This window comes from Patella vulgata, chromosome 1 (assembly GCF_932274485.2).
Source record: "Patella vulgata chromosome 1, xgPatVulg1.2, whole genome shotgun sequence".
In the NCBI taxonomy this organism is placed as follows: domain Eukaryota; kingdom Metazoa; phylum Mollusca; class Gastropoda; family Patellidae; genus Patella; species Patella vulgata.
In genome coordinates, this window is record NC_065879.2 from 40855623 (window position 1) to 40879073 (window position 23451).

General features: G+C 33.4%; 1 protein-coding gene across 1 annotated transcript in view; it reads right to left on the minus strand.

Moving 5' to 3' along the window:
- The window catches only part of LOC126808947 (E3 ubiquitin-protein ligase UBR4), a 95543-nt gene that overhangs the window by 30949 nt on the left and 41143 nt on the right, over window positions 1-23451 (minus strand). The window contains exons 48-77 of the mRNA XM_050534018.2: window positions 23289-23361; window positions 22821-23001; window positions 22617-22664; window positions 22211-22438; window positions 21414-21635; window positions 20594-20678; window positions 18863-19073; window positions 18046-18112; window positions 17734-17868; window positions 17200-17365; window positions 16363-16530; window positions 15198-15319; window positions 14906-15014; window positions 14020-14171; window positions 12027-12209; window positions 11489-11548; window positions 11100-11283; window positions 10388-10532; window positions 9465-9561; window positions 9056-9163; window positions 8301-8534; window positions 6324-6491; window positions 6084-6161; window positions 5157-5378; window positions 4826-4907; window positions 4341-4529; window positions 2305-2476; window positions 1613-1760; window positions 1176-1261; window positions 424-511 (exon numbers count right to left, since the gene is read on the minus strand). Of these exons, the coding sequence (XP_050389975.2) occupies window positions 424-511; window positions 1176-1261; window positions 1613-1760; window positions 2305-2476; window positions 4341-4529; window positions 4826-4907; window positions 5157-5378; window positions 6084-6161; window positions 6324-6491; window positions 8301-8534; window positions 9056-9163; window positions 9465-9561; window positions 10388-10532; window positions 11100-11283; window positions 11489-11548; window positions 12027-12209; window positions 14020-14171; window positions 14906-15014; window positions 15198-15319; window positions 16363-16530; window positions 17200-17365; window positions 17734-17868; window positions 18046-18112; window positions 18863-19073; window positions 20594-20678; window positions 21414-21635; window positions 22211-22438; window positions 22617-22664; window positions 22821-23001; window positions 23289-23361 (4211 nt within the window). The remainder of the gene's footprint in view (window positions 1-423; window positions 512-1175; window positions 1262-1612; window positions 1761-2304; window positions 2477-4340; window positions 4530-4825; window positions 4908-5156; window positions 5379-6083; window positions 6162-6323; window positions 6492-8300; window positions 8535-9055; window positions 9164-9464; window positions 9562-10387; window positions 10533-11099; window positions 11284-11488; window positions 11549-12026; window positions 12210-14019; window positions 14172-14905; window positions 15015-15197; window positions 15320-16362; window positions 16531-17199; window positions 17366-17733; window positions 17869-18045; window positions 18113-18862; window positions 19074-20593; window positions 20679-21413; window positions 21636-22210; window positions 22439-22616; window positions 22665-22820; window positions 23002-23288; window positions 23362-23451) is intronic.

The following is a 23451-nucleotide window of genomic DNA, read 5'->3' on the forward strand; positions in this document are numbered from 1 at the left end:
GGGGTTTAATATATTTAGGTACGGGTTAGTACCAAATAGTTTAATTGTATGGCAATCAAGGTTTGGACTAAAATGCCTTGGAAATTGGAATGGGGGAGGTGACTGGTAATCATAAGCAGAGAGCGAGATAGTATAAGAGATAATAGTGGCTATATGAAGACCTGGTTATCCCAGGTGCCAGTGACTAGTTTCGTTCGTATTGAACTCTTCAGACTGATTGAACTCACATGGCCGGCTTTTTTATTTATACTATTCCAAAACCCTGGTTGGATTTCCATGGTGACATATTATCCATTCAATTAATACAATCAATAACTAAGACTGATCAATTTCCTGATAAATGGGGTACAAGATATTCAAATGACCCAAGATAAAATTGTACCTCAAATAAGGTGACCTTATTTTAATATAATAAAAACTTACAGTGTATGAAACCTCTGGATTATTACATACTAAACATGGATCACTCTCTAAATAATAACCATCAAAATCTACTAGTCCTTGTAACATACTGAAATATATATATGATACAAAGTGGGGTATCATACCTACAAAACCTCTAATTGTTTTTTGTTTATCCCCTCACAAACACGGTTATTTAATCTTTTGGAGCCACAGTTGCTGAGTGAGTAAGACATTAGCTCGCTAACCTGGAGGTTATGTGTTTGATTCCTGCATTGGCAGAGAAAGTTCATTGGGATTTTCCAGCATGGTTCTCTCTTGTCGGTGGTCAGGACTGAGGGCCTGGCAATGGGCAACATATAGTCATTCGGATGGGACAAAAAACGAGGCTAGGCAGTTGGAATTTGATATAAGAGTAGTCCGTAGCGACACTGTCCAGGCAAAATTTCCCTCAAAGCATATCGTCTTCATTAGGCCAGTCGGAGCAGAACAGTAGAACGTTAAACCCCATTTCATTTCATTTCATTTATTCTATTTTCATTAATACTGGAGCGTTATATCAACCTTGTCAGTGAGACTATTACCAATGTGTTCTTCTCTTTGTTCAACACCATTATTCATCAGTGTGATAATAAAAAAAGAATTTGATGTAAATTTACAGATGGAGGAATTCATACATTATTTGATTTCTTGGATATATAGTAAGATATTTAAAACATAAATAATAATCTTGAATAAAATTTATAGAAATCAGATGTTGAGAATAAACTTACTTGTAAATAGGAGCATTAGGATGATTTGTTAATATGTGGTTTTCTTCTTTTAATACAGATGTAGCTTTCATCAAATATTCTTGTACCTAATTATACACATATAATACATAAACATAGGAAAATGTTCATATATGTAAGTAGAATTGTCTGTATATTATATACAAGCCAGCTATATAATATCAATTTTACTTAACATTTCTTAAAGCAAGGTAAAACATGCCCAACAGTTGGTTCATGGTCTGTCACAATATAATCTGGTATGTTTACTGTAAATAACGATTACTATCTAACTTTTGTGAAAATTCATCAAGAACTAAAACTTAGGGTAATATCCATACTTCAACAATAAAAAGTCAGTACTTTTGCTAAAACATGCAAAACTTTTAAATGCAAAGGTATGTTGGAAAATATCAAGGAATTAATATATTGATACAAACCTTAGCTTCAGATATTTCTGGTGTTTTAAGAAGGAAGAATCCCAACAGATCAACAAACTGAGCTGCTTTACGTCCATATATAGGTAACTCAGACCATAATCCCCACATCAGATTCAACATACTCTCTTGTACAGCCAGGCTAGAATTTCTACAAAATAATGAAAATATTGGAGAAAAAAATTACATTGACACAAACTATTCAACAGTTTTATGTCCAAGTCTTTTTTTTTTCTTCAAAAATCAACTTGGATACTTCGATTATAACAAAAGATATTTTTGTTGTCAAGTAAGTGAAGTAAGAAATTGGCTGGGATAGGATTTTCATCCATTGTCCTTCACATTTCAACTGCCATGGGTATCTTTTATGTGCATGTATAATATCAATAAAGTAACTTGGCTCCTCATTTCAACCTAACGACATGAGTTTGCACTTCTCAGCTGGACAATTTCAATGCCATACAGTTAGTAACTGACAAAAATAGTCCAAGTAAGAACCGTAGGGTTTAGAAAATTAGATTCCGTACTGAAAAATGCTGTGCATTCTACATACAAGTTTTAGACAAAATACACATATTTTGTTGGAAGATGGGCCTATAAAAAATGGAGTTCCCACTTATCTAGATAATAAGAAATGTTAGAGCACTTAACCATAATGGTAGATTTAATGATAGATTTAATAAAGAAAAACCAACCTGTATAACTGTAGTACTAGACTATGTGCTAACCATCTATTACTACTTTGATTAGATTCTAATAAGAATGTTCTCACAAACTTGACAAATAATTTCTCATCTAGAACTTTATTAAACAGTTTAACCAATCTAATACACAATCCTTCATCATATTTATAACTCTCTTCTCCATCTGCAAACAGTAAGTACTTTCAAATAAACTCAAAATTTGCATTAAAATCTAATATGTTGTATTGCTAACAGAAAATAACTGGTTATTTTTAATAAAATTTCGAGGAATAAATCCCATATAATAGTAGATATACAAATTTTAAGATCTGTTTGTCAGAAATCATGACGGTCAAGATAGTCGAATTCTTCCAAAGGTATCAATCGAATAAACATGAAAATTTCGAACAAAAAGGCATGCTCCAACTGAACACTATCCTGACTAAGCACCATAGTTGAAACCAGTGATGGGATTTCAAAATTTTACTTGTCGGACATTTTACAGAAAATAAAGGGGCATAACTCTTATCGTTATTTAAGCAGACGAATTCGTACCACAATTAAAAGTCACATGTCAAAATATTCAAATCCCGTACGTATTAAAAATAGGTGGACCTCGCTATTTTTCATATTTAATTCCTGTACAGTATTCAATTCATACCACAATTAAAAACCACATGTCAACAAAATATTCAAATCCCGTACGTAATAAAAATTGGTGACCTCGCTATTTTTCACACTTAATTCCCGTACGGCATTCAAATTTATGTCAGTAAATGTCCTACAAAATTAAGCATTTTCGTGATATGGTGAATGAAAGCTTGCCGATCCTGCTTCGGCATCAAATTCACAACCATAATATTCCTTTAGAATTACGTGTCTTCGTTTATACGGCAGCAAATGAATGCAGAACTTCCGAAATAGTTAAATCACTTGTAACCAGGCATAGCTAACTTCAGCGAATAACACTCTTTGATAGTCACGACAGAGTGACAGGCATCATAGGCAACACAGCAGAATGATTGATGCCTACAAATACGTAAGAATTTCTGCTCATATAGCTATTGGTAGCCCCTCCCTTTTTTGTTATTTTGCTGGGTGCATACTAGTCTCGGTCACCCAGAAACTCCTAGTCTTCAACATATTCGTAGAATATTTTTCTGGATAATAGAGACTAATAGCCTACGTGACTCATCACACGGCTTCATAGTAAGCACTGCCTAATAATATGTTAAGCAATATTCGTGCCGCGCTCGAGATCAAGGGAAAGTGCCACTGTGGATGAGAATTTCTATATGGATTCTTAAAAGACGTAAAAGATATCGTAGACAAAATGACTGTCCATTGATTTAGGGTGTTATTTACTCTTACGATATGTGACATCTATGATTAGTTTATTATAGATGATGTCGGCTCACATCAATGCGATTAAGATGCCCGACAAATGAGAAACCACGAGGTTTATAATCATTCTTATTGAATTGATGAATAGTCCGGCAAAAGGAAAGTAATGACTTCTGTTTAAGATTAGATTGATGAATTGTCCGACAAAGGATTAAGTCAGTCAATCAAGGCAGATTAAGTAGTTAAATCAAGGTAGGTTTATACTATTGACGGTATAACACGATAAATACGTTGATCACTTAATTACCTACTAAACCCAGCGGATTATCGAAAACAATCGGGTTGAGTGGTAGTTATACACTCAGTAAACTATATTAATTTCGGAATTTTGAATATTATTCACCATGTCTTGATGTCCGATTGGGCATATTCCCGGTCGGACAATTTTGGGCGTTTGGAAAAAAGATTCGGACAAGTCCGGAATATACGGGCAAAATCCCATCACTGGTTGAAACACTTGATTTCCTCATGATTCTCCTCACATATTTGTTTTCGGGACTGACAGAGCCATGACAAGGCTCAATTCAGTGTCATTTGGTTGCAATTCCGTTAATTTGAAATGTTTCCGACCAACAATTGAGGATCCCAATGTATTCTGAGATAATTAAAATGTTATTTGTGGTATAAATGATCTATTATCCTACCATCATGTTTATCCTTGTCTTTAGTTTTATGTTTAACTGGTGAACCTGTAGAACTACTAGATGTTACTATAGAGGGATTAACATGATTAGCTTTAGATCCACACAGTGCTATTTGTAATAACTGTAGTAGTGTAGGGGCTACACCTTCATCTAATGCTATACTAGCTTTCACCAAAAACGCTACAGTATCTGAAAATAGAGATATTAAAATTAGAACTGAATAAAATCTTGATATGCTCTTGTTTATCGAATTTTCAATGAATTTTTATGTGGACATTATAATGTACTTGATTTTGCCCACCTGGGGTCTACACATTTCTTACATCTACAGTTCAGGTACATCATTTACTCTTGATAGGCCCCTGGAACATAGGGGGCAACACTTTAGCATAATCTACTCTAGTCTTGTCTTGTCTTGTCAAGTAAAACTGTCTTCGTACGTAAGTAATTAAGAATGTACATTATTAATCAAATGTAAAAATTACCTTGTTCCTTTTCACAGTATATCTGCCAATTATAGGCTCTATTAGAGGCAATTTCACTACATACTTTTTTCAAGTGCTCAATCTGAAATTGTTATAAACTTAATTAATAGTATGACAGAGTTGATATTCAGATAAATTCTTAGAATACATTAAAGCAGTTATTTCTATATAGAATGTTATATTGGACGTATTATTTCATTAGTAAAGTGGAAAGCTGATTCAATCTAATTTCAGTTTTTAAACCGGAAGTGAAAATCAAAATTTATATTCGATTTATAAATCTTAATATTTTGGTATTATCTATAACTCTATGTATAGAAAGATGTCTTACCAATGTTAAAAGGGTATCATATGGCAGTATAACACTTCTAGGTATAATATCTGTAGTAGTATCTAATCCACCTTTCTCACATATCTCTACAACAGCTTTAAGATGAGAACCTATAGCATGTTGATCTCGTAACTGTCTATATTTATCTTTACTTCCACAAATAAACAGTAATAACTTTCTCACTTGTCTTTTTACAAAGGGTGTCTGATGGGTCATCATATACTGAAATTGAAGCAAGAGGACTCATTTATCAACATCCTGTGGCATTGAATATAAAAAATATAGTGAGATTTTGTTTCCAAGTAAACACAGAAATTATCAAATATAAGAAATTTTTAACTAACAAAATGCACAACTACAAAAATAATATGCGCACAAGGTTTCATAAACATTACTTGCACAGTTTTGAGAGATAATTTGGATAAGAAAGCAAATAAAAGCATCTATTTACTTTGCATTAGATGAAACTAATTGTGTATTATAGTAAAATCTGAACTATATATAACTCTAACCCCCTTTTGTCCAGATGTTGACAGTTGTTGGGTGACTTGGTGATTAAACAGATGAATATAAAACATGTAAATCTATGAAATAATCAGGTCAAACACAAAGTAAAGAGAAAGAGAGAGAGAGAGAGAGAGTTTAATGTCCACTCAGCAACAAACTAGGTGATTTAGGGACTATAACACATGGTTTAATTTTATTTCAATAGTTCACTTGCACTTAGGGGTCTTTAGCAATGGGAGGAAACTGGAGAACCCGAAGAAAACCCACAAAGTTGGACAGGCAACCCTACTCCTTGTCACCAACAACCGGGGAATCGAAACCACGCCAGTTGACTTATGATACAGCGCGTACATGCTAACCATTTGGCCATCCACCCCCCACACACAAAGTAAAGAGTTTTAATTATGTTATAATCAGTACCTCTGATAGTACAGTATTCCAACTGGGATCAAACACAGCATTAGGAACTCTTTGATCAGAATCAGATATTTTCTTTAACTATAAAAAACAAGCATTTCAATATTTAGCTCGGGAATTATCCAATGATATTTAACAGAAAAAAATCTTCAAACATTAAATTACTTTTATTATACCACATTATATATCAATACAGTATTTTCAAGTTGTTTTACAATATAAAGTTCAGCAAAATATTCCTACTTGATATGGTAGTCTAAGAACCATTTCTGTTAGCAGTTGCGGATAGTCTTCAAAGACATCATTAGCATGACCTTTAACATATTGTCGTAAGAAGAACGGAGACATGTCTGGTGGAGGAAAACATGGGTGTGGTTTTAATAGCTGCCCTGGAGAAGTACCTACTTCCTCCTGTAAAAACAAGTAAATAATCAGATAAAGAGAGAAATGAATATTTACAGAATCAAAGAGCAGTAGCAGAAATCAACAAACATTTTCCCCTTTTCTGAGCAATTTTGGTGGCAACATTCATTTCAAAGTGATATTTGAGTAAACATTGAAATTGTAATGTAATCCTGGTTTTATTTCATTTCTAATGAACCCTAAACTTTACATGAGCTACATTTGTTCTGTAAATACTGAGAAAATGTATTCTAAGAGTAGAATTTACTGTACAGTGGACTCTGTCACATCCGACATCGTACGGGATCGTTACAATAATTCGGATCACACAGCGTTTCGGGAATACCGAGCTTTCTCCAAAACCGGAAATACTGTAACTTCAAAAACCGGAAGTATTTTTATATTGTAGCTTTGAATCACCAGAATGCTATTCCCCTTATAAATGATAAACTTTTCTGTTCTTTCAAAATTTTATTATATTAAATAATTAACAATAACAATGCATGCGTACAATATATTCATAAAATCTTTTACATGTAATATCAATGCATGCGTACAATATAATTATAAATATCAATGCATGTAATCGTTTAAAGTAGTTTGCTTAAGATTACTGAAAGCATATCGTAAGGCGGAGTCCTGGGCAACATCTTCTAACAAATGAATTGTTGCGATCATCTTTTCGCCCTTAATCTGTGCGAAGTGTTTAATGTCGTTGAGAATGCGTAGGAATTTTGAATAGGTCAAGTCTGTCGTTAATGTATATTCTTCATCGTCCCTGTCTTCGGTCAATTGTCCACTCTGTTACGTGTTCATTTATAATCTGTTGTCTATGTCCAGTTTTTCAAGCCAATCAAAGTAAACGGCACCTGTCATCCAAGCTTTGCGATTGGCCGACCAATTGACTGGCAGGTTGATCTTGTCCACTCCCTTAAAACATCTCGGGTTAACTGCTTGTGCTTTACCGATCAAAGTAATCAACACAGACCGGCTCTTTCGAGTTTTAATCTCACCGATAATTGATTGGTGATTACTTGTTAATCTTTTCTGGCTTCACACCCATTGTGTTTTAATCTCACCGATAATTGGATGCTTCACACCCACCGTTTGAAGTACGGATTATACGGTGTCGATTAAATGGAAATTATGTGACGGGACGGCTGATTGATTTCGGAATCCGGAACATACAGAATTCGGATTTACCAGCGATTTTTTGGCTGAAGTAATAAGGAAATATATCGGGACATGAAAATCATACCGGATGTCACAGCAATCTGGAGTGATCAGAGATCGGATGTGACAGAGTCCACTGTATAGTGTAGTTAAAAGTTTGATCAACTAATTAGTTATTAGTGTCAAATAGCAAATACACATGCAAGGTAAATACATTAAAAGGTTTAGCCAGATTTAGAATTTGTTTGTTTACTGGCTTATTTCTCTCTTTGTAATTATTTTGTAGAAAAATGTCTTTTTTTCTCTTAATCTTTGAGCCTTTAGACAACCCCAAACCACCCTAACTAGGGTTCTTTAGACCACTGCAAAGCTTTCTGACATGTGCACAGCTGTGGTGTTTGCAGGAACTAGTGCATGGTTCTATAATATAGAAGGTTATTCACATATCTTGGGTGGTTTGATGTGTTCTAAGCAACAGCAGTTTTGGAAGGTTTCAGGATGTACCAGTATTAATATACCACTTTTCATGAATTTTCTGGTTTGGTCAATATTTACATGTACCAAATGTTAGGGGGTTAAACATGATATTAATACAGATATATCTATGGTTTTTGTTTTTACATGTAATATTTATATACAACTTACCTCTAGAATGGTGTTTGTTTTCCAGAATGGTAATAATTTAGTAAGAATGGATAAACAGTATTCTATTGCTCCACTAGATAACAGAGCTGTACCAGTACAATTACTGGTAAATGATGAAGTTTCATTAGATGGTTTAGTACCAGCTCTGGTTCTTGATAACAACACACTCAATAATCTCAGTAATATCAACTTGACTTCATTTCTCTCCCCTCTTGATGATACCTGTATCACCTTCTAAAATAATATAATGAACAAATTCAATATCTGTATCACTTTCTAAAATAACTTGATAAACAAACAATGATGCGGATATACTGATATAACCAAAATATACTGATTATTTCCATGAGTAGAAAATGCCCATTGAACTGCGTTAAGGCAATTAGAATCAAAAATTGATGATTATATCACAAATTATAGACAAATCAAATCACTCATCTCTACTGAGCAGAAAATGTTCCTCATTCACTTAACGAACATGTAAACCAACATTGAACATTCCACTTCAAGTCGACAGACAATTATCACTAAGTAACTTTATTTTTGTGAATTCAAGTTGTGTCTATTACATCAATAATTGTCACAACTATAAGGATAATGTTACATTTCCAAGGAGTCTACACTCAACGTTGTTTCATTCAATATTCTCTGCCACTGATTCACACTTTAGTTGGATTTCTCAGAGAGCACAAAAATGTCAATTTGATTTGTTTGTTAAGTTCAGTATGATTTATATAAAATAAACCATCACTTACCAGATTTTTAAAATCTAACTCGGCTAATATAACAGTTAATAGATTATCTAATGCCGCTTTATCTTTATCATCTTCACTATCCAGGTCTGATGTCAACATTAATACCACCTGTTACAATATATAAATACAATACACTTATCTTTATGAATTGACAGAATTATAACTTGACAAGACAGAATTGAGTTGCATCACGGTTCTATTAGTTTAAATGTAGTGCTAGTACAATAATCTAACAAAAAAAACTATCCATGTCTTTATGACTATAGAAGATATTGTATTCAGATGGTTCCTGCCTTGCCACCCAAATAAATACGGCTTACTGGATTGTCATCTTAGAGTGATTGAGAGAATTCATTCTGGAACTTTCAATCAAACATCCCCCTAGTGGTGTAATAAACTGACTACGTACCTGCATGAATGGTATAGCTCTAACTCCACCAACGTCTCTTATGTCAGGTAAATACTGTAATAATCTTTCTAATAGTTGTAGACGTAGTGCATGTAATCTAACAAATATAATCACATATTTTATAATTTCATAGAAATAATTAATATTCATGCTTGACAATCAACCTAATTATTTGCATTAAAGATGCATTATGTAAGAGATAAATCTGCCTATTGTGTGTCTTTTTTCTCTCTTCAAATTCTATACATTTATTCACATGGCAAGCTGATAATCAACTCTCTAGCCCATCGGATGGTTGTGATTTAAAAGGGTTTGAATACCTTTGAGATTTTAAAATTTAATGATAAAATGGATAATTGAGATTTAGTCTTGATTGTCAAGTGTTGTTGTTATGATAAAGGATGATCTACGTTACATATTCAAGCAGTCATAACTATGCCTAGAATAAAGTAATTTGAACAAAATTTTCAATATATTCATTTTACATTATTCATTTTTGAACTATTATAACAAGAATGTCCAGTTCTTTTATTTAAATCTTACATAATGCATCTTTAAGTTTTTTTACCTATAAAGTAGGTGTTGAAACTGCAGTATTTTATCCATTAATCTGACTAAAACTTGAGCAAAAAATGTGCTAGAATTGGGGAGCCATGGTGGTTCGGAGGATGGAGGGCCTGGCAACGAAAAGCATTTAGTTATTTGGATGGGACAGAAAACCATATACATCACGGCCAGCATGTTAAAGATTCCTGTCAATTGGAAATCTAAAAAAGAGTAGGCTATGAAGCTGCTGCAAAGGCAACATGTCTACCATGGAACACTGCATTGGTATATACCTGTCTTCAAGCTATTAGCCTGATTTGTTAAACCCCAGTACATTTCATTTTAGGCTACTTTAATCAATATGAATTATTATTTACCTGCAGTTAGTATCATAATCTGTGTCTGCTTCTGATAAATCACCTTCATGATGTAGAGAACCACTAGGTCCACCAACACTACTCGTTTCACTTCTAGCACCTGTTGTATGTGTATTATAACCATACGCACTACTTCTGCCACTTACTATAATAATATAAATAACTTTCTTACTAACGTACCTTATATCAACATTAAAAGCAGCATGCACAAATTTCACCGGGTATCAGTTGATACACATAGGTTTACATCAAATACCAAAATATAAAGAAATAATCTAATCAGAAATGATTGCTAACCAAAACTGTTTCACAGGGATTACAAAAATTTGATAACGAATTATGGCTGGTGCTTATATTCAATATGTGATTTGATAAATGTGACTACCATTCTAAGGCTTATACACAACACAATTTATAAGTAAAACAATCACTGGTTTGTATACATATAGTACTTATAGACCAGATTATCTACACAATACTCTCGCTGTCTGTTTGTAAACCTGTTTAGAATTAAAGTCAAACTGACCATTTATATATATTTCTTTGAAAAACTATGACAGAACTTCAAATAGTAAAACATGACTAGCATCAAAGCATTTCACAGAGAAATAACCAGTTTTATTCATCAAAATATATGTGGATCAGCTCATACAAGTCAATAATATGTCCGTGTAGACATTAAGCATGTTTTGAGCTGAACTAAGCTAAATACCTGAGATAGAGTCAACAGCACTGCCACCACTTTCGGAACCAGCACTACCACCATGTTCTGCCGGTGATGTCCGTAGATTAGAACCATCTGTTGCAGCATTACTACCTATCTCATCATCACTACCTGGTGCTGAGGCCGTAGTATCTGATAATGGTCCTTCTTCTAACTCCATAGATGATATACTCTACAGACAAGACAATAAACAAGAGCTAGGTAAATATAACAGTATTATAAATATATAAATGTTAAATATTGGAGAGAAATGAGTATATATATTACTGCTTTTGTCATAAATATGGTAAAATATTCAAGGGCAGATTTATGGCAGGAAACATTGAGTCCTTGTCAAGAAAAGATCCATTGGCACAGTAAATATTACACAGGCTTACCTGACCCTGGCTATCTAAACTTAGAGCTTGAAGGTTGAGTTCTCCTGGTGCATTACCAGACTAAAACACAGATTCAATATATATTATATTATACAAAAGGCCTCAATCATATTGTAATCAACACTTAAAATATGATAATCTCGACTTTATTCATTAATGATACAGCAAATAATCAAGATCATAATAGATAGACTGTATTTGTGATTGCGTAGGAAGCGTGACCCAATTTTATTACCTTAAAAACACAGCCTTTCGTGTTCGATTCCCGAGGTAAAATACTACCATGCGTTTTCCAAATAACAGTGATATATATCTACATAGATTATCATGCCATTCGAGACATTTTAATGTGTAATAGTTTTATATCCACCACTATTGGTAATTGTATCTGTATCGGCCGATATATTTCACAGTCATAACAGACCATCACTACTTTAAAGCATTTTCTCCACTAAGGGTAGTGAACATTTTTAAAAGCTTATCCTTTAAGAGGTGAAAAAGTGATAACAGCTTGTTGTTCTATTTCAAAATGTCTTACCTGATCTTGTAAACTAAGTGCTATGGCTAGTTCAACCATAGCTTCATCATCAGCATCAGGTGGTATCTCAACCATAGGAGCATAATTACCATCCATACCCCATAAACCATCATATCCTACAGGCATAGCATTACCATGTGCTCCATTCACATTAGCCTCTGCTTGTACCTCCTCATTATTATCCTACAAATATTACAATCATTAATATACACTGAAACAAAACATTGTTATATACAGAAACAAAACACTATTATATACAGAATTAAAACACTGTTACATACAAGCCATTAATTTCACATTTAAAGACATATGGTATCCTCGACAATCAAAAGCCTAAACTAAATACACAACCATTGAATGGAAAAGATATTCAAACTACAGAGAAAAACATATTGGTTACTAAAAACATGATATTTTGCAAGATAGGAATTGGAAACCATATCTAAAAGCCATTAAAAGAATTTAGCAATAGTCAAAATGACTCAAAATATGTGTATAGAAGCTACATGACTCATCTATCCAACTTGCTGTTGACATTTAATGATTTCGTTCTTATTCTATTTATTGTGAGCTTATTAATCATTTTTTCAGTGAATAATTTAATTTTTCTAGGTCATAAAAAATATTATACTTTTAGTTGAAAATAAGTATTCAGTACATGACTTATGTAACTTTGAAGGAACATATCATTAAGGATCCATTGTGGATATTAAATAGAAAATAATTGTTGTAAAAAAAGGATGTTGCAGATGCTTGAATTTCGGGACTAACATATGGTTCAATTTTATTTCAATAATTCACTTGTGCGTAAGGGTTTTTAGCAGTGAGTGGAAACCGGAGGGACCCAAAGAAAACCCACATTGAAACCACGCCATTTGATTCAATGCCAGACCTTCTGATCCAACGCGTCAATCATTTTCCCCCACCCCCATGCTTGACAAGTCAACAGTGAGGCTGATGTCCCCAGATGAAATCCAAAAATAAATAGATGACACATATTAATTAATTGCACATTTATCTTTTTCAAAAGTATTGAGCAATCAAACTGATTATCAACTATACACTAAGTTTCATCACGCTCTATCAGATAGAATCAAAGCTAAAGAAATTGCTTCGCTTTGCTTAGGTTTAGCGGGAAATGTAAATCATTGAACTCAGTCAAGACATTCACCTAATGAACATCAACATCAAGTTTAAACATTCTACCTCAATTAAAGATACATTATGGGAGATATTTATAGAGAGTTGGCCATTCTTGCTATAACAGTTCAAAAGTAGATGATGAAAGAAGAATATATTGAAAAATTCAGTCAAATTACTTTATTCTGAACATTGTTGTAATATTTGCCTAGAAATGGTAGCGAAATGTGTCTTCACCTTCGCCGAACGTTTGATTGACAGGCGTTAACTCCACCTACATATATCGATTATCAAGTAAAGTTTTCAATGGCATACGGAAACGCTTTACAGCGGCCTCGCTAAGTACACTCTATCATTTAGCCTCGATCTAACTGACGTATTTTCATCAGGTTACCCCTTATCTGATTTAATCAATTAGTGAAATCCTATTTAAATTCGAGCTGTAGCCGAGCCATCCGTGGGTCTACAGAGTTGATTTTGGTCTTGTTGTTTAAATAAAGATCTAATTTATAATTTCTATAACATCTGAAGCCTAAATTAAGACTTGCAATAATCAGATTTAGCTCTTGCATAATGCATGTTTAAAAGCAGAGTTGTTATGTTCCAAAGTCTTGACCAATCAGAACTCAAGTTATTGTGTTCCAAAGCATCAACCAATCAAATTGCTTATCTCTGCTTACATTCTAGCTCAATTAGAAGGAGAGTTATTGTGTCCCAAAAAGTGTGACGGACGGACAGACAGACTGACGGACAGACCCATTTTAATAGTCCCCTGCTTTCTTTGAATGGTATATTATGATTGAGAGACCAGGCAAAATGAGTAATCAGAGAGCTGGTATACTGATCTACTCACCACAACTTCATACATTTCATCCGACTCTGGATCAATTTCTGGTGGTTCTACATGTCCTAATTCTGGTTGTTCTGTCATAGGTGTATCTGGTGTGTCACCTTTACCTGGACTATCATCATCATCTTCATCATCATCGTCATCACCTCCATCACCTATTATATAACATTTACTTTGAACTATTTTACATTTATTCAAAATCAAACAAATTAATGCACATAAGTGGGTACAGAAATGAAATGGGGTTTAACAAACATCAAAATCTATTGCAACAACCAGACTTATGAAGATGAGCATGCAGTGCCTAGACAGCAGTTTCACCATCTAATTATCATCACAGAACAACTGTCAATGGTTTTCTTTCATGTACACATCAACAAGTACACAGCTGAACCCCAGTTTTCCATACCATCCAAAAAACTAGATCTTTTTCCTTGCAAGGCCCTATGTTCTGCATCACTGACAAGGGGAATCCAGGCAGAATAATCCTGAGGAATTGTCATGGCCAACACATGCATTATGGTAAGTTAGCACCATACTCTGAGCTGCCATGGTTGTACACAAATGAATACATACAATGAAATGGGGTTTAATGTCCTACTTTTCTGCTCCGACTGTGCTAATGAAGACATTGTGCTAAAAGGGAAATTTTGCCTAGACAGCAACACTATGGCCTACTCTTATTTCGAATTCCAACTGTCAAGGGTTCTTTTACGTGCAACAAATGTATAACAACAGCCCAAAAAAATTCTTAATTCTGTTTAATAAATGCCAAAGCAGTACTGATGTTATATTTTCATGCAGAGTGCAACTCCACAATTGATTATTATCTGAATAATTTCTTTCATTTCTCATACAAAACGTATATCTGATAGTAGCTATAATATACCTGGTGAACTACATCTTGGGGGTGATGGTATAAACACACGGCGTCTGCGATGTCTAGGTCGTAAGACATTTATCATTGCTTGACGACAAGCAAAACTAACAACAGGGTCCTAAAATACACAAAATATCTTCAGTTAGAAACCACAAAATTGTGTTTGATGGATTGAAATTTATTTACAGTTACACTTATACAAATATCAAATGAAAGATGTTAATAATTGCTTTAAGCAGTTAACTATGATAGCTTAAAGTTATTACAAAATCCAATAACTTTACGCTTATTTGATACTTACAGTTGATAATAAAAGTTTGACATAATGTTTAGTAGCTAAGTTAAGACAGTCCAAATCACACATTGTAAAGGCGTGGATAATCTTGACTAAAGCGGCAACAGTAGCATCTATATGGGCCAATCCTGAAAACAAAACAAAAATCTATTTTTAAAATTTTTTATATAGCAATTTGATTTTCAAAATCTTTCAAATCCAAGACATCAATATTAAATTAAATGAATAGGGTTTAACTTCTTTATTTTCTGCACCATACAGCGTTAGGGCTGGGTATCGATAGTGATTTTTACTATCGATAATCGGCAATGAAATGTCGGTCGATAATCGATAGTATTGAAAACAAACTTATTTTCACGGTCGTCATCAAGACTGGATACAGTGTAAGTTCAAAGTTCAAAACCATACGAAGTTGCGAAAGATCGTTTGCTCCTGTCTAAGGAGATTTATTTGGAAAACATTAATAAAACTTGTTATATCACGTATATATACGTACATGTAAATTGATGTTGTTTATTATTAAAATAATGCAGCCGTGGTTCCGAATGAAGAAATATCGTAAATAATTATGTTAAGGGACCAAAATGAACTTTTTCCGATTCAAAACATTGCGTACGTGCGCGCGAAAATATCAATATGGCAGACGAATTCTGAAGCTTTCAAAGGGAAATAACTCTAACTTTATTTACGCATCCTGGTATCTCCGATTTAGCGATATTCAACAATAATTTCTTCAAAACTAAAGTAACGTTTCAATGAGAGTGAATTTATGAAAACGGCTGTTCAATAAGCAGTCACAATTTTGTTATGTGTTACATTGATACTTGATAGTAATTAAAGTGAGCGGTGTATTATGATTAACTGAAAGAAAACATTGACATTTCAAACGCAAGAAAAATAAACGAAGAGCGATAATCGATAGTAACCCACCACTATCGATAGTGCTTTTCTGGGCCGTCCAATCAGCCCAGGAAATTCCCTAAGTACTTTTTAGGCCAGCATCAGGACCAAACCTGAGATCTGGTTAGTAAGTGTCTTACATACTGAGCAATCGTTGCTCCCAAGACATCAATAATTTATCTATATTTTGTTGAAGACATATTGTTTAGATGTGTCATAATAATTACCTACAATAATTACCAATAATGTTTAAATGTATGATAATAATTACCTGGTAGACAGACTGGTGCTAACATAGGATTCGCTGGTTTAGCAGCGTGTAGTTTCCAGAAAGCTTCTATTAATCGTGATGTAAAATGATGTTTTTCTGTTTGTTCAATGTTTAATACACGACCAAGTTTCTCTTCTTTCTCACTGTCTAGATCTGTCACTTCTAAATCTAAAATATAAATATAACTACTGATTCAAGGACATTAATACAAAACTTTACTTCCAAAATTCTCTGCTTACATTTGCAATGTGAATAAGAGAATTTTGCCTGGATAGTGGCATTACCGACTAGTCTTATACATACAATACCAATTTGTACGTGGAATTTCTTTTTTAAACCGGAATGACTAGATATACACTATCAATATCTGTTGTGACAAAGGCAGATTGGGCCAGCAAAACTGAAAGGTTATTCACAGGATTCAAACATGGGCAATTCTGGTGATGAATCTAGTGTCTTTACCACATAATCACTGAGGCCCCTTTGATGAAATATGGCATTGATGGTTAGCTAATTGGACTCCATGTTGACTTTAAATAGTTACATCTTCACACATTTAATATGGTACATCAAAGATCGTTCACAATTATTTTGCAGCACAATATTATCATACTCTTTACTGTAATTTAGAATTGTTTTGAAAAAAACTGAATTTTTTTTCTTTCAAATTGGATGTTTCTATAAATCAATAATGAGAAATAGAGTAACAGAATAAATCATTTAAACTAAGTAATCTATTTCAATTCAGGCATTTAATTCCTAATATTCACAGAATACTTTTTTAAATACATCATGAAATCCTTCAAATTCTTTTTGGCAAGTTAATTAAATACTCACTTTCACCAGTTAGTTTATCTCCTTTCTCAGCAAATTTAATCAGATTTCCAGCTCGAGATACAGCTACAGATTGAGCTGTTACAACTAATCTCTGAAATGATTCTACATCCATATCTGTTCCTTCTTTACTTAATTTCTGCATTACATGCACTAGTTGGGCTTGATCCTATTCAAAATAAAAGGAATAAATCTATTTCAATGGGCATTTAAACCATGACATATTTACATGGTTTCCCCTTGTCAGTTGTATAATATGGAGGGCCTGACAAGGAACAATGTCTAATTGTTTGGATGATATGAAAATCTATGGTCCTGTGTACAGATTTGTGTGCATGCAAAAGAACCCTTGACAGTTGGAAATCAAAATAAAGAGTAGAAAGCAGTGTCGCTGTCCTGACAAGATTTTCGTCATAAAAAACTGTATGGCATCTGCTTGTCTTCATTAGCCCGGTAGTTGTGGAAAAGTAGGACGCTAAACCACATTTCATTACGTTTCTTACACTTTACAAATATAAACCTGATAACCATACTAACCTTATGATTATGATAATTTTGTTTATTAGAGAATAATGAAGATAATAATGATTTAGTGTTTTGTTGAACTGTGTTGGGCGTTGGTAATGTCAACAAACTTGTAGCTACTTCTAAAGCCTTTTCTCTGCTTGGATCCTAAATAATGAAAAGTCATAAATAAAATAAAGTTAAACAGACAGATCATGTTACGATAGACATTACCTACATTTAGGTAGTAATATGATTTTGAAAACTTTATTTCAATACTAATATCTTGAACAGTGAAACTGGAGGTACAATGTTATACAAATAGATTATTATAAAAATACTTACCTTTTCTTCCACTGTCTTGGTAGTGGCAAATGCTCCATCTAGTACCTCTAAAGCACTTCCAAGTAACCTGTTAAAAATTAATATCTTACATTAAAATTGAATCATCATGCAAAAGGTTTAATAAGTTCTATTTTTATGAATATATGATTATTAAAAGTGAAGTCCAGCTATTGCAAATTCTTTATATTTATACATTATCTTCTAAAATAGCTTCTACAATGCAGAACCAGTAGTATACCTTACTTATGCTTTAATTAGCAAATTCAGACTGCCTGTAAAGTTATCAGGGTAAAAAAATCCTATGCTTACTTCATAATTGCTTGTCTGTAAACATGTGGCTGAACGTGAAAGTGAATACACCCAAGAAAGCATTCATATCAAAGACTATTATAGCAAATGCACAGCTTGTTTGTAGTAACAATCATGGGAAATGGAAGTCAAATAAAATTCAAAGTATACCCAACTAAACTGGACAGCATTTGTTGTTTATGATTAATTTATGCATACCCTTTATAAGTAAAACACATTTTGTTGTGTGAGAGAGAGAAATGGGGTTTAACGTCCACTCGACACAAACTAGGTCTTTTCGGGACTAACATATGGTTCAATTTTATTTCAATAATTTGCTTGGGCGTAGGGGTCTTTAGCAGTGGGAGGAAACCGGAGGACCTGGAGAAAACCCACGAGGTTGGACAGGCTACCCTATACTCTTGGTCACGTACAACCGGGGAATCGAAACCACACCAGTTGATTTATGACAGACATTATGATACAGCACGCACGTGCTAACCATTTGGCCATGAATATAAAGACTTACTTGTCAGCTGTAGTTATAGGTAATGGTTCTGTAGGTAGTGTATCTGTAGTAGGATTAGTAACAGTTATAGCAGTTGTTGGTGTTTTTACTGGTGTACTACCTTCAGGAAACTCATCTGGTTCTTCTGGCCAACCAAATACTTCTTTAGTTTTGGTATAAATCTTGATAGAGTCTACCATTGTAAATCCTGCTGGATCTATACTTGCTCCAACTGTAACATGAAGATATAGCATAACACCACACTATCGAGTAAAGGGTGTATATATTCTGATTCAAATGAATTGTAAATGGGGAGCCCACACCTGTTTCAGTGATGACACTGTTTAAGCCTTAACAAGTCAGTGACACCTTCAGTACGTTGAAACTCTTACTTAAACGTTAGAGCTGCAATGATTCATCGATGAATCGATGAACCACGATGTTTTAAAAATCCATGATGCACGATACAATCAATGTCCGTATCGCGATTCGTTATCCAAATAATAATTTCACAAAAATGGACTGACATTCCTTTAAATACGTAAATAAATGCTTGAAGTGGCTTATAGCTATTTCGTCAAGATTAAAATATCAGTCTGGTTAAGCAAGTCGTGCTGGAAATTAAGTTACGTTCAAATTACACACTTGAATAATATGAGATAAAAACATACAATATTGTATGTTTTTATATTGTTTTATATTTATATCTTATATATATATATATATAACGCGATTTGCTATAATATTATTGTATAAGAATGGCGATTTGTACATACTGCATACATTGATCAGCACATATTTTCAATGTATATATTAAAATCTTCGTAACGTTATTTCCTTTGCTGTTCTGTAATCTATGACTGACATGACAACGAGAAAGCTTTTCATTGGCAGAAATTGTTGTGGCAATACGAGCCAGTCAACTGAAATTTTTTCAAAATGAATTCACAAAATTCAAGCCACATGATCGACAAAAGCAATATTGAGATCGAAATCCCCCATATAAGTCACAAGTAAAGTACAGGAATTTTTTAGGATTTCCCATTAAACATGACAGCAATGAAATCCGTTCAGTTGACCGAGAGAACACCACATTTAAAGTAAATCATAAAAGCAGGCGTTCAAATTTTTACAGTAAAAGACTTTCAAAATTTAACAGCATATTTTAAATTTATTTCCTATATCACGATATTAATCGTACCGTAGGCCATGAATCGTGATGCGCATCGTATCGTGGCCTGGCGAATCTTTACAGCACTATTAAATATACATTATGCAAGAGCTAAATCTGCCTATTGCATGTATATCTTTGGGCCTGAAATGTTATATCAACTATTAATTAGACATTTATTAACATGAAAAGACCTTAATCAACTCTCGATGCCATCTTATGTGTCGGATTTTCACGGGATTTGGATCTCGGTTCAGAGTGGAGCAATTTGACTGAAATTTTCAGCATATTCCCTATACATTATCTAGTTTTTAACTATTAAAATGAGAACTGCCAGCTCTTTATCTAATCTTCCATAATGCCTTTTTACTTAATTATGAATGAAATAGTCTGATCATTTAAAGATTAATGTTTTCTTCAGGACAATATGTACGTCAGTTTTGCAATTTCCCAAGTCTGATCACAACCTAAATTCTGAAAAGCGTTATTTAGACAGTTGTGCCCAAAGTCAATGCAGAATTTCACTTTAGCAGTAAACAGTTTCCACAATAAATAGAATTTAAATCAAACATGTAACTTACATGTGATGTTCATTTTTTTATCAGCAGTAAGGGATTCCTCTCTTGTAAATGGCATATCAAACCAGCGTGGTCGTGTCGAGTTCACCTGAAATTTATAATAGATAAAAAAAATATATAAATCAATATCAAATTTAGTAATCTTTTAATTGTATGTGCAATGGTGTATCTACAGGGCTAATACAAACAACAATTATCAGCAGGAATATACACGTATATACATGGATAGCAAAATGAAATGAAATGAAATTGGGTTTAACGTCCTACTGTTCTGCTCCTAAACTGGGCTAATGAAGACGGGCATAAGCCATACAGTGTGCAATGAGGGTAATATTGACCGGGCAGCGGCGCTACAGCCTACAATTATATCGAATTCCGACTACTACCAATGTGTACACAGGACCTCAGTTTTTCGTCCCATCTGAACTACTAGACAGCTGTCCTTGTCAGGCCCTCCGTCCTGCATCACTGACAAGGGGAAACCACGCCGGAAAATCTGGATGCACTTTCTCGGCCAATGCAGGGATCGAACACCCGACCTCCAGGCTAGTGAGCCAGCATCATACCCACTTAGCCCCCTCGATCCCCTAAATAGCTTAGGCAATAGATACATGACCCTGCACTGATTGTTTGCATTTTCACTAAGTAATAGCAAGGAAGGCTTCAATTGACAATTAGTTTAATTTTGGCACTTGCTATATTATTTTTATACATGCTGCACCATATTCTCTGACAGTTTGTGTTGTATTCATGTACTGTTGTTAGGTTTAGGTATTTTTAGCAACAAAACAGAAACACGAGAAAGAAAATTGTAATAACATACCTGAATATTTCTACCAAAAACTTCAATAAAAGATGGTGATCTTTCAGGTGTTTGTGTTCCAACTAGTACTCTAGCTCCCACCATGACATTAGTATTATTGCTATTGGTTATTTCTATAGTAAAACCAGCAGGTTTAGTACTAGCTATATACATTCCAGTTGTATTTAACCTATGTTTAACTTGTTGAACATTATAAATCTGCAGAACATCATTTCCTCCAAACTACAAGAAATAGCAATATTTATATCTAACAGTTAGTTCTGTTTTTACAGAGTACTTCCGCAATACTTTATTTGGATTTGCTACAGAACAGAAATTTGTATCAAAATTAATGCAACTGGAGACAGGTCTCATTTCTGAAACATTAATTACTTGATTTATAGCAGGAGGGGTGCACTGGACCACTTCAAGTGACACATTGCATCTTGTGATAATAATGATCTAGTATAAAAAAAAGAAACTGTAATTCTCTGCTGCCCTCAATAACTAATGCAATTGACAAAAACAAATATTAAATCAAAATCATAATTATAATTAAGGTAAATAATGTTTCTCTCAATGTTAACATTTTTTTCTTAATTTAATATTTTGAAATCATATAAGACAACTAAGTTGCAAGGATAATATTTGGCACATGCAATGTAATAAGGTTGGACACTATTTGAACAACTAATTTCTGCTATATTTTACTTGTACAACTATGTATAGACAGATTCTTATAGCCATTTCAATCAGTAAGGTGTAAAATTGAAATTCACAATAGAATTTAATATTAATTGTGTATTATTTGTACTAACCTCAACATCATTAGATTGTTGACAATGTTCAAAGAAATCGACAGGGAAATTGACGATAGCTGATGGACGTCCTGATTTAGCCACCTTTTTCTTTTTTGCAGGTTTTAATATGGCTATGGGACTCTGTGGTTGTAAATATGGTGATAACCAATAGTTGGTATTATCAACATTCGCCATATAAATTCTTAAACTACCATCTTCACATAGTAATATCATTGTCGTTCTTTGCTGGAAAAAGAAAAGACATAACTGGTAATTATTTTAAATTCATTCATAAATTCAGTTCAGAAAAAAAATACTGGACTGGTTTGAGTGTTACCACATTCATCTAAACTCTTTATTTCTATACATATCTAATGATGATTTTAATAAAAAAATTATCAAAATACAAAGATTCAAGTTTTACCTGATCAGAGTTTGAGGCAATATGACGTATAGCCACTACATCCTGTATCTGTAAAATAAATAAAGAACAAAATAACCTATGTGCAATGTACAAAATCAATAGTGATTTGCAGAGATTAAAACACTTCAAAAGTTATAAAATACATAATAACTTAACATTGAAAAATCCTATAATTTTTGGTCTTACACAAGTCAAATAACAAACCTTAGCTTTAGCAGGAAGAACTTTAATTTCTTGCATGGATATAGATTCTGGTTTCACCATGAGTACAACAGGGTTATTGGATGTTTGGGCCATACAATATAATAGCCCTGTATGTCCAGGAACTTCAGACCATTGTACTAGAGGTTGATGGTTATTGCCTCCTTTTCCTCCACCATTACTACTGTAGAGTATATAATACAACATATATAGAAGGTGTCATTTGTTAATTACATATCCATTTTGTGAAAAAACTTATAAAATTTACTTTTTGAAACTAAAAAAAATCTAGATACAATGGTAAAACTGAAATATGACCTATAATTAAGTGCAGGGGACACATTTAAAGTTTAAATTCATCACACAGAATCTGAAACCATGATTGTCTATCGGAAACCTGACGTAAGTTGCCACTAGTTACTTTTGATCTTCTGCTTAAAAAAAAAAAAAATCAATGTGTATTATACTTACCTTTTAAATGGAATAGGTGATATATTTATCACCTGACTAAAATCTTTAGCAACTGGTGCAACAAAACTCTTTCCTTCAGAAGAGAAAGGATTATAAATATTGAGCCATCATTCAAAAACAGAAAATGCATTCACTACCAAGTAGTTTCTGTTAACCAGATCTA